Below are 12595 nucleotides of genomic sequence, written 5' to 3'. Positions count from 1 at the left end.
CAGCTGTGTGTTGGTTTGTGTGTGTGTGTGTGTGTGTGTGTGTGTCTCCAGAGTACAGTGATTTGTGCTCTCAGCAGCCTGGGTGTCATCCAGACAATAAGTTTGGCAGACACAGTGAGAGAACCCCCAAGTCTCTGCCAGACGAACACACACGCACACGCATACACCCTCATTTCTGTTCATATTCAGTTTTGATAAACATATGCTCTTTACGTGTTTTCTCTTTATTTTTTCTTTGAAGAGCCGTAAATGTGTGTGCGGGTGCATGCGTGATAGGCATAAACACGTGTGTTAATATGTGAACTCTGATGTTGTTGTCTCCCCCCACTTTCGGGGAATTCCTCATAAGTAAATGGTTGTTTTATTCTTTCTACTGTAAAAATATAAACAAAACCGTCTTTTAATCCCTTATTGTGTCAGATATCCCCACTGATCCTTCTCCAGCCTGTGTTTTGGCTTGTGTACAGACGTCTGGTTTGTATAGCAGCTCCCTGCTTGTCTCTGTGTGGGACCTGGCGGAGCCTTTTTGCAATCCAGGCCCCCAAAAACTCCAGCTCTCCAGGACTAATGGCCTCATTCTTCTGGCACAGTCAACAGAGACCTCCTGTCATGCTTTTAATGTCACATATTTAACTTGTTTTATTTTAATGTATTTTTGCTTTGTCAGACAGAAAGAGAGAGATAGGGAGGGACTGGTTTTAGGGTTCAAGCCTAAAGAATCTGTTGACTGATTTCAGATTTAAAGAATGTATTCCCCTGCATTAGTTTTACTGTTTTTCTCTTTCACCTGCACAAGTAAGACAATTGATTCTCTTCTTCCCAATTTGGACAATCTGATTGCCAACCAGGCCCTCATTCCCCTTATTTTTCTCTGGCTGACTTTCTCTGCAGCTGTAGCTGACGTAGAGAATGATGGTAATTGTGAAAGTGTGGTCAGGGCCCAACAAGGACAGAGCTGTCTGCCAGAGTATCTTTCTATCTGTCTGCACCTCTGTCCCAAAATGACAGCACGACTGATTGATGCACAGCTGATGAACAAACTCGGCTACAGAATAAGTTTGACTCTATTTTAAAGAGAAAATGACTGTGGTTTGTGTGTGTGGAGGCAAACAGGCGCTTAGATTAAATAATTCATGTGAGGATTTCAGAAAGAAGCAGAGAAGTGGGTCAGAACTGCAGTTAGTTCATTGGACATTTGTAAAGATCGGAGAGTGGGAGAGGGGAAAAGTGAGAGAATGAATTAAAGAAAGAAAAGATAGATGATGAAAAAATGGAAAAAAACTTATTTTTAAACAATTGATAGAATTCTTTTATAGTTGCTGAATATAAAAACTACACATTGTTCTTTTTTGTGTTTGTATGCATTTACTAATAAGTATGTGTTTGTGTTTCTCAGAGTAGAAAAAAGCCCAGTATTCCCTCTTTTGTAGCTATTGTTGTAGGGCAGAAGTTAATACCCACAGAGCCAGTAGTCCCTTTCTCTTGGTTCTGTTTAATATGTGCATGGTGTAGCAGAGGTCTCTGTTTTCTCTGTGTGATCTCAGTACCAACAATACAATTGTGCATCAACCTGTGTGTGTGTGTGTGTACTATGAGAGGGCTAGTATAGACCTGTCCTTTCTCCCTGGAGGTATGTTTGGGGTTCCTATTTGGGCCTTCTTTACAAAGACCCACTTCCTCTGGGAGGCCCCCTTGGCCCCTTACTGTGTACCCATTGACACACACATATGCACAGCAAAACAAAATGGATGTATTAACGTGGGCAAAGTACACAACCCTTTTTCTGTGCACATGCTCAAACATACTTTTAGTTGCTGGATTGGAGGTTGTGACAGAAGTGGCCTCCGGTGATTTAGTGCTTCCTGGTGACGGTCAAGTTGAAGAAAAGACTTTTTTAGATGGAGGTTAAAGAAGGAAGGGAGGGGAGAAGAGGCAAGGAAAGAAGGAGAGAATTAAAGGATGGGAAGGAGAGAGGGGAAAAGGTTGTTGCAGATAACTGCAGGGAAGCTCAGGGAGCACAATCAACCAGTCTTCCTCCTCTACTCTCTTCTTGTTCTGCTTTTGGGTCCATTCACAGAGCTACAGAGAGCAATAAAACCTCTGAAAAGAAATAGGAAGTGGAGGAAGCAAAGGATAAAGGGGACGGATCAGATTCCACTGCAAATTGCATTATGGGGCCCTTTGTTAAAACCTCACATTAAGCTAAGAGGTAATCTTCCCTATATGCTCTGTCATCTGTAATTTTCAGTCTGATGAAATTTGTCTCAATTTATTGTTTTAGCAATAAGAAACCTGTAGTCGGAATTACTAAGTTATGAGAGTTAACAACCGTTTTATTTGTTTATATCCTTGCAAGATTTTTCAAAAATAAACCTAGATTTTTTAATGTCCAAAGACATTCCTGATTCCTGATTTCAGCTGTAAGCTTTGGCTTGTTGACGTTAAACTGAAACCTGATACCTCAGACTCACACATTCTCAGCTAACTCACTAACTAAAAAATCCCCCCTAATACTTAGCTGCCATTAAATCACAGCAGGGCTTGAAAAGACACAACAGAATGTGTAGTGTTCACTAATGGATCATCGTTTTCTGTAATATGTGTCAGTGAGGCATGTGCGGGCATTCACGAGTGGGTGTATGCACGTGCGTGTGAGTGCAGGTTGCTCAGTGTTATAAACACCAGTGGAGTTTGTTTACATGCTCAATATCACTTTGGGAAGCTGTTGTTTACCAAGATACACACACAGATATCAAGAGTGTGTACAGCAAGGAGGAAGGAGCGTGTGTGGACATATGTGTATGTACGATTATTATCCTATAATAGTCTATTTCTAACTGTGTGTCCAGATTTCAAGTGCCGCTTGCCAGGAAGTGTAATTTCCTGCTCAGGAGACTGATTCAGCAGCATCCAGCTGTTGTGTTTGTGTGGAGAGAAAGGGAGACAGAAAGATGAGGTGGCCACCTGTTTTTTCTATTCAACTTCTTAATAGTTGTTTCTCCAGGTGCCACAAACCCCCAGCCCCACCTTGCCAACCCCCTCTCCCCTACCCACAAGCCCACCAATCATCCCCCTCCCTCTGCCCATTGCTCTTTTTCACGCTTTTAAGTAGGAAACTCCGGCTCCACAATTCCCTCGAGAACCCACTACAGATTATATGTCAGCGTTCTCAGTCTAAGTTGTAATAACCTTTCAATGTTGTTCTGCCTTCCTGTGGTCATTCTGAAAATCCTGCATCCCCACAGGTATGAACTATCAGCTGAGTGCCTTGGCAGTGTTTTTGTGAGTGCTCAGTTTTTTTTCTTACTTTTCAGTTTTGTAGTTTCAAATTTGCACCGTAAATATGTCTTACATTTTGTGAAATTCATGTATCTTGACAGTTTCAGTAAATATACAGTATATGTGTATAGTTGGGATTAAGCTTGAAGTTGGATTGTGTGTGGGGTTGTGGCTATAGTAGTGCTGTCTTACCGCATTATTACAGTTAATGTATACATATGTATTTATTGGCTTGCACATGTATGAGGGCACAGCTGTGAGGAATGTGTTGCCCTTGTGGAGGGGGAGGAAAACAGAGAATAAATTGGCGCCATTAAAGACTGAAACTGAGACACAAAGGCATCTCAAAGTAATTGATAGAGGGGGGAGAGATGTAAAGAATGAAACATAAAAGAGAGGGCAAGAGCAATACAAAAAAAGAATGAAAAAATATGGGTCCTTACATGTTGAATCTTTTCGGTCCTTTAGCTTCGCTTGCAGGTTTACTGCACAATGTGTTTACCTTCTGCTCAGGCTATGTTAGTTCCTGGTATGTGGCATGTTACTGGTATTTACATATTGCTTGACTTCTTTTGCCATATAGAGCCGCCTCTCCTATATGACCCCCCTCAATAGAGGTTTATATGCAAACTAAGAAGTTTTCATTTTGAAAAAGTTTGAAATCCTAAGCCGAAATGATCAAAATTGAAATCCTAGTGCCTAAAAAATAAAGCACTCTTTACTATCTGTTAGCTTCCAGCTGTAAAAATTTAACTTTTAGGTGGATCTGTAGATCCAAAAGTCAGATTGTGCACACCCATGTGAGGAGTATTTGTTTTGATTAGGCTCATAATTAATGGAGCTTGAAAGGCTGTCCTAGTCCTGTTTGCACTTGTCTGCTTCAGTCTTTTTGTTTCTTCTGAAGCACTGGTAGTTGGTCAGAAGAAGAATAAAACACAGTAGAACAGAAAAACACATCAACACTTCATATTTAACATAATATAGGATTCCTACTGGAGTGCAGGGAACGTGAAAGCAACATGTGTTTTCTCCTTCCGACACACCCGCCTCTCTTTTACGGAGTCGTGATTTCTCTTTCTCAGCGGGCTTAAAGAAAACTCTTTGTAGCTCTGCTGTGACGAGAGAGGGAGTCTGATCTCTTTTTTTCTACTTTGCCTATTTAACCTTCCTGACTTCTGGTATTCCCTTTCACCCTTCCTTTTGATCTGTATATGTAAATGTGTGTTTTTGAGGTTTATGTGGCAGGAAGTTAAGTGCGGTTTTGATGTTTTTTTTATGATAAAGAGACTAAGCCCTCATATCAGCTGTCATCTGGATGATAGCTGGAGGGAAAGTGTCTTACTCATACACAAAACCATATGTGTACACACACGTGCACTTACATTCACAATGATCCACTTTTTGAGAACCGGCTTAATGATTTACTTTCTCTTTCTCTGTTTTCCTTTCCCTCTTTCTCACCCTCTATCTTGTCTCCCTACCCCCCCTCTCTGCTGACTCGCAGGTGGTGTCCTCCTGTCAGAAACACACACTTCCTCTGACACATGGCTGACAGCGGGAGACGGAAGGGGCGAGAGAGAGAACGGGACTGACACACACGCACAGAAAGAAAAAAGGCAGTCGGCCATCTGTGGACGGTCCCCTGCTATTCTGCAGCTGTGTTGGAGTCAGCAAACAGTTCTCAGCTCCACTAGAACTTTAGAAACCACAGAACGAGATAAGGGGGTTCTTCCAACATCTCATTGCCTAGGGGATGAGTCTAGGCTGGGGCGATGTTAAGGCCTCGCTGGCCTCGAATTAGGCCCCTGGGGCTACTCCTTTGGAGGGATGGATGATATCCCAGCTGGATCTTCTGCTGTCGCCATCCTCCACGGCTGTCATTAGTGGCTAATGAGCTGCTGCTAGAGAGGAAACGGGGAAGGTGCCTGTGGAGAGAGGAGGAACCTTACAGCTGTTATTAAGAGGCCCAGAGATCTCCGACAAGGAATTCTTTGCCTCTGCAAGAGAGTGTAACCCTTTAAAGCTCTTTTGTGTGCAAGCATTAAAGGATATCTTTGGAAGTCGTTGTTGTACACAATTTTTTCAGACTGGCAGTTTTTTTTTCTACAGCATTAGAGGTCTTTGAAAATTGTCACCATGGAGTTGAAACATCTTTTTTCAGCGAGATGATTTAGTGTTTGGATTTAAACTGTTTTTCTGTCTTATCTGAACATTATATTATAAAACACTATAATCCATTAGGATTTTTGTCAAGGCTTTATTGTTTTTGTTTTATACTTTGATATTATTTTGAGCTTCCTATGCCCTGAAGGACACTGGACACCATGGCAGCAGCCTATCGTGTAGTGGTGAGCAGCGTGAGCTGCTACAACAGTGTGGTAGTGGACCGGCGCACTCACTCTCACGCTGTGCACTACTGCTCAGGGCCATGTGGGGCACTGTCCCAGGGACTGGACTGTACCGTGGCACACCGTGGCACGTGCTCGGAGCTGATGGTTGCCCCTGACCCTGTATACACTGACCCAAACAACTTACTCATACACTCCCATAACATGATCACTCAGCAACTTCCTAACCATGGTAAAATTTGTGTTACCATGGATACTAATTATAATGGTGGTCTAGAGAGGGCAGGTAGTAGTGGAAATCTGTCTTTGGGGGAGGACAGCCCCTCATGGCGTGGTAAAAAGACCCCCAATGTCGGAGGATCGACTGGGAACCTGAGCACCTCTGGCAGTCTGAAGGATATTACAGAAGAGGCCATCAATCTGGCCAGTGGTAAGCTCAAAGAGTTTTCTTTTGACAAGCTGCGCCTCTCCTCCTCAAGCCACGTCACGTTCCGGAAAGGTCGCAAGGTCCGTCCTGACTCTTTCAGCCGTCGCTCCACTGACCTGGAGATCATCTACGGCCACTTCAGTTCCCAGGTCACCACAAACGGAATGACTAACGGCATGACAAATGGCATGGCTACTTCTAATGATGAGAACCTGCCTCCATTTGTGCCAGGGAAAGGAGCAGGCCAGGAGGAGACAAAGCTAAAGAGCAGCACAGGCACCTTGTCAGCCATCACCAAAATGGGCGGTGGATCAACAAGCAGCCTGTCAAGTATTGGGTCTTTGGACCAAAGTCTGAACACAGTGGCCTCCCTGTACCTCAACGCCTTGGGAGAGGAGAACCTAATTGCCCGTCTGCTGGAGAAGACACGAGCGGAGGCGGGTTCTGGGGGAGCAGGTGGGGAGGACATCCGCGCCTGCCTTGACATCCTACTTAAATGTTCTGAAGACCTAAAGAAATGCACTGACATCATCAAGCAGTGCATCAGACGCAAAGCTGGTGGAGGGCCAGAGGATGAAGGAGCCAGTCCTGATAGTGTGTATCGGGCCGTGATGACCCGACTCAGCTCCTATTTGAAGAAACTACCTCTGGAGCTGGAGGGAATTGGAAGTTTGGGAGGCAGTGGACAGCTGTGTCAGGGTGCACCGGGAAGTGGGCACAGTGATCTAGCTGAGCTGGTCAACACTCTTCACTCCATCCAGCAGGGACCATACTCTCCAATATTTGGAAATGAGCAACCTCCTCGCTATGAGGATGTGGTGCACTCACCTCCCATCCAAAAAACTGTTCCTCATTCTGCATCTTCTACTTCCTCCTCTGTTTTATCTTCCTCCTCATCTTCTTTGAAATCAGACTCCATCCATACCAAACCAGTCCAAAGCTCCCCGTCCAGAGTCTCTCCACTTACCAATGGACTAAAACATTCACATGCGTCTTCTACCACACAGCATACACTCTCTCCCCCATCTGTCACATGTTCTCAATCCAGCTCCTCCCCAACACACTCTCCTTCCCCTCTTCGTACCTCCCCGACCCCACCATACACACACACACCTCCAACATCCCCTATGGAGGCTCTTTATATTGAGGAAGAGGAAGCAGATGTGAGCAAGACACCAGAACAAATCTCACAACAGACACACACTCCAACCAGAGGGGTGAACACCACCCAGGACAAAAGCAGCACAGCATTGGGTCAACACATGCACCTGTCCCATCCACACACACTCCATTACTCTTCAAATACTTTTCCGACCAGCACTGGCTACAGCCCGACTTGGCCCTCCTCTGCGCCACTAACTGTCTCGGCACCCAAAGCTGTCACACACAGGAACGATGACATTGACAAGCTGCTGATGGACTTAGAGAATCTGTCTCAGAGTATGAGCCACCCAAGAAACAATGAGCCGCCACTTCCAGCCAAAACCAGGAAGAGAGAAGGAGGCCAAGGAATTGCTTCCAGTGAGGGCCTCACTCAGCCCAAAATGGCCCAGTTCCAAATCCAGAAGCCAGACAGCCACCTAGCCATGAATGGCCCTAGCTCCAGGACTCCCCAGAGTGTCACTCCTCCCCAGGGAGAGAACAGTGAAGCTGTGGTGGGAGAGGAAGAGGATGGGGCACTGCTTCTGAGGATCCTGGAGAGCATTGAGAGTTTTGCCCAGGAGCTGGTGGATTCTGGGGCAGGGAGCACAGGGAGTGCTGAAAGAAACAGTGGGAAGGAGCGGGAGGTGATGAGGCTCTTGCAGGATACACTGGCCACCACTGGCAGGGCTGACACCCCTCTGGAGTGCCCAAACCCACCAGTTGCACCCACTGTTCCTCCCATACGCACAAATGCAGTCCCAGCTATACCACCAAAACAATCCCTGGCCAACACACATGCAGTTTCACCTGCATTGACACCTATAAATGCAGTTTCAGAAGCTGTGTGCAATGCTACATCCGAACCTGCACCTAAACTTACACTTGATGAGGCCCCCAAACCCCTCCCTACACCCATACTTGAGCCTACAAGTGAGGCAACAGATGAAGTTACAGAAGTCTCTACAGGTGAGACTGATTCAAAATCCATCCCTGCCTCTATAACATCTGCACCTGTGAGCTTGCATTCCTCCACCTCCACACATTCAGCTGAACCTACACCTGTGGCTGCACCTGAAGCTACAGCCCCTGTTGCCATCCCAATTGTGGTAGCCACAAGAGATGCTGCCGTTGCTGTTGGTGACCCTGCTGTTGCGAGGGAAACTGGTTCAACACTCCTCATCCAGCAGACTCCAGAGGTGATCAGAGTAAGTGAGAGACACACCTTAAAATTAAAACTACTGACAACTGCACAAGCTAATGGACAGCCTTCATTAAATACTACAATTCCACACTATTACAGCTGCATGATTACCCATGTATCACCACAACATGAGAGATTTTATTTTGCACAACCAGTTATTGTTTATATCTTGTCAAAAAATAAAGGGATAGGAATTTTAAGGACTTAAATCATGTAATGAACTCCAAGACCTAAATAATTATTATTTTTGTCTGGTGAAAAAACTCATAACTGAGTCTAACTTTCTCTGGCTGAAACAGTAGCTCCCTGCTTTGTAGAAGAAAATGTCACTTCTGGTATTTGGAGTAGAGGTGGAACATTGTCTTTATTTTAATCCCATTTTTGTGATTTTGGAGGATATTTTCATTCTGTAAAATGTTGCAAAATATGTATTTGATGATACTGTTGCCATGGGATAAGAAGCAAATAGACAGTCAGTCTGAGAGTGACTGACTGACAGACATACAGGAACCAAAAAAGAGGATGATTGACAGCATTAGAATAAGAATAGACAATTTGAATGAAACCCTCGATTGCTTTCAGTACATGTCATATAAAACACCCAGGCGAGGATTTTATCGTTGTGACACAACGGGGTTGATACCAATGTAATTGATGGGCCGTGATGAATAGTATTCATTAACTGCGATGAACACGCTGATACAGTTTCCCTATCTGGGCACAAATAAAAAGCTTGGCGTTTTGAATCATGGAACAGAACAGCTCATTGTGTTAGGAGTGGCTCTTTGTTGACTTTTCCTGGTTTCTAACTTGTTTTGAACCGTGAATGTGTATATGTGAGTGTGTTTGTAGATGTGTGTGTATTGGCCCTCCTTTCCACCCTGGGGAATATTTAAAGGTAATTTAGGGTTTTGCTACAGAGGGAGGGAGAGGCTAAGGCAATTGGAGCGTTTGTTTCTGTGTGTGTGTGTGTGTGTGTGTGTGTGCATAAGCTACACTACAGTGAATAAACTTAGAAAGGGGATGGGGGAGGGTTACCTCAGCTTGTCTCTGATGTGGGTGTTAAATAGCACATTGTAGATTTAGGTAATTATGTATGACAGACAAACACACATTAACACCTACACAGAGTATCAAGTCATTACTGTTGTCAGTTTTTCCTTTCTCCCTGCTTTACTCCCTTTGATTTTTTTTCTCCCTTATTAATGTACTTATTTTGTTGCTCTCCCATCATCTCTTATTCTCCTCACCATTCTCCCACTGCTGTTTGTGTGTGTGTCTATGTGTGTGTTTATTTACTGAGCTGTGTAACCTTATGCCCTGATGATATGTAGGGCACCTATTTATGAGGTTACCATGGTAGCTGCCACAGTCAGAACAGAACAGCCAGCACCAGAACACATCATTACGCGATCTCATTCCTCCTCCGTCTTCTGTCTGCCTATCTATCTCTCTTTCCTCTCTGTTTTAGTTTTTCTGCTCCCCTGCCTCCATATTTCTTGTAATCTCTTGCCATTCTTGCATCTGCCATTCTTTCTCTCTACTTTTTCCTTTCTTTTCTGCATCTGTGTCACTTTTTTGTTTTTCTTCTTTGTGTCCTTCTTTCACCTGCAGTTAAGTCAAGAGTCAGTCTATGTTGACCACTGCTTTCTCTTCCTGCCCTGTGATTGGCCGCTGTGTTATTTTGGGAGCGGTGAATAACAGTTGTTGCTGTGTGGAGGGCAGAGCAACCCAATGAGAGGTGCTGATTGGAGCACAGCAGGAGGGGGGGAAGGGCGGGGCGAGGTGGGGTAGGGTGTGGGGGGCATCTGTTGGCACACTGAGTGTTAACGGTATCGTTACCCTCCAACCCCCTCCACCCCTGGCAGAGCTAGGTGTGAGGGAGACCTAAATCTGTCTACCCCTCTGTACTATGGCATCCCGCTAACAGACTGACTGTCGCCACAGTGTAAATGGACCTGCATATGTGTGTGTGAGGGTGTGTGATGGCGTTCATGTTGGTGTGCACGCTGTGCATGCATCCAGGCTTTCTTAAATGTTCAGATGTTCACATATGTGTGTGCATTTACATATGTGCCCATACATGTATATATGCATACAGGTGTATTCATGTGAATCCTGTGTGGTGAATGTGTCTTTGACCGAGCATGATTGTGTGTGTCTGTTTGTTGGCCCGAGGGTAAGTTGACCCAGTGCTACTGTGGGTCACAGCTGAGTTTCGGAATAGCTCTCTGACACCCAATAGCAACTCTGGCACTCTGGGAATTATGCTAATATTCCTAAGTGCCAACCACGCCTCCTGCCTCAGTTGCACATTAAACTGCCAGTCAAACTATAAACAAGGCAAGCCCCCTCACACATAAGTGACAAAATGCCCTTGCACTCTCGTACACAACTACTTACACACTCCATCTTGGAGATTTGTAGCTGTGGTTCCCTTGGCACTGTCATGGCTTCGATGGGAAGCTCTGCTAAGCCCGCTGGGATGACACTGGCCTAAGGCAGTAGCATCCTCATCTGTGTGTGTGTGTGTGCGTGCACACATGTGTTTATTGTTGATTCTGCTGCTGACAGACTAATACAGGGCTTTCTGCACCTGTCAGAGCAGATCCATTAATCTCTATGGAGACAAGGAAGCCAGCTAATATAAATCAGAAGCAAGGCCATAACAGTCAAACTTAGAGTAGGGAGACGTGGCAGTAGTGATGCTGCGAGTAGCATCTGTTAGTGGTACTTCAGATCAGTGGCCTTCCACTGGCAGTTGGTCTGCATTTCTTCTCCATTCTCTCTGTTTTTGGGAAATATAAGAAGAGATATTTGAGAGCTCATCTGACCTGTATGTGCTTGTTTGAGTTGGGATGTTTCAGTACAGCCAATGGTGTCATGATTTACAGATGCACGTACACTCCTGGCTGTATCCAGAGCTGCCATTCTGATGGCTTAATTAACCCACTGCTGATTTGAGTGTTTTTGCCAACTGCTGTGGGCATGTTGCTAGGCTAGAATAGTGCTGGTCAGTTACAGCTTGAGTTAGGGTGTGCTGAAGGGTTTGTTCCAGGAAACTGTTGAGGAGGTGATTCACTTCACATTTCATCCATACCTGGATCTGGACCATAACTGGAACATACTCTGCATTTTTTGGATTGTAACTGTTAACATGTATCACTGTCACTGACATGTGGAACTGATTTCACTGATGAATTCACTTTTGTAGAAACAATTCAACAACACTGTGTGAGTAAATTGACTTTTTTCACAGAAAACTAAGCAACACACTATCTCCTAGTAAGACTGCAAGACATTAAGTAATAGTGTTGAGCCACATCAAAGTTGCATGTGTGATTACACACACCCCAAAACCAACCAATCCAGAAAAGAGGTTAAATGATAAATCTGTACCTGTAGCCGTATTCTGGCCCGTGGAATGAAAGTGGAATTAGCTTGTGGATATTTCTGCTTCATAGTTATACAGTTTGACACGGCCGTCTTGCATGAGTCAGTGTTCCTCTTTCTGATCGTCCCTGCTCATATTTTTTGCCAGCCGAGGAAAGAAACTGTTGACCTTTTTAGACCTGCTACTTTTTGGCACAGAGAGCCTTGCAAAAAGAATAGACGAAGTGATAAAGAAATCCGTGGAGATAGAAAGGAAATAACAGGAAGACAGGAAAGCCAAATGAATGAATGTCTGTGTGAGACAGTAGGGGGTGGGAAGTTTTTAGTTATCTGAGAAGTTGACTTAGAGAACAGAGGAATTCATAGGCAGTTGGAGAAGAAGAGGAGCGGGCATAGAAAAAGAACGGAGATGAGAAAGAGACTCATGGTGCTGGGGGAGGGGGATGCTAGTAAGAAGGGGGCCTGCAGTGTACAGTTGTTGACTCTGGGTTGGTGGAGGATGACATCATTCCTCGGCTGCTTCCACAGGAAATAAGGTCACAGCGGGAACCTCGGCCAAGGAGGGAAAGACGCCTGTTTCAACCTAGGTGCACAAGCACACAGATGAATGCATTCATTTATACATGCGCACACACACACACACACACACACACACATACACACAATGCACTCCCAGGCAGGGGCCTGTGTTGCTATGTGTGAGAGGACTTTTCCAATACAGTTCATACCATCCAAGGTTAGCCTGGACAATGGAATATTCACCACCAAGCCCTTTGATACGCACACACACACAAGCCACACACA

General features: G+C 44.8%; 1 protein-coding gene across 3 annotated transcripts in view; it reads left to right on the top strand.

Moving 5' to 3' along the window:
* Window positions 1–12595, top strand: part of ppp2r3a (protein phosphatase 2, regulatory subunit B'', alpha) — a 53791-nt gene that overhangs the window by 23971 nt on the left and 17225 nt on the right. For all 3 annotated transcript variants that reach the window (XM_035674796.1, XM_035674797.1, XM_035674799.1), the window contains exon 2: window positions 4784–8402. In XM_035674796.1, coding sequence (XP_035530689.1) covers window positions 5604–8402 — 2799 coding nt within the window. In that variant the 5' untranslated portion in view covers window positions 4784–5603. The remainder of the gene's footprint in view (window positions 1–4783; window positions 8403–12595) is intronic.

This window comes from Morone saxatilis, unplaced genomic scaffold (genome assembly GCF_004916995.1).
Source record: "Morone saxatilis isolate NCDOM2014 unplaced genomic scaffold, NCSU_SB_2.0 Contig3, whole genome shotgun sequence".
Taxonomy (NCBI): Eukaryota; Metazoa; Chordata; class Actinopteri; family Moronidae; genus Morone; species Morone saxatilis.
This window is presented reverse-complemented; position numbering and strand designations above follow the sequence as displayed.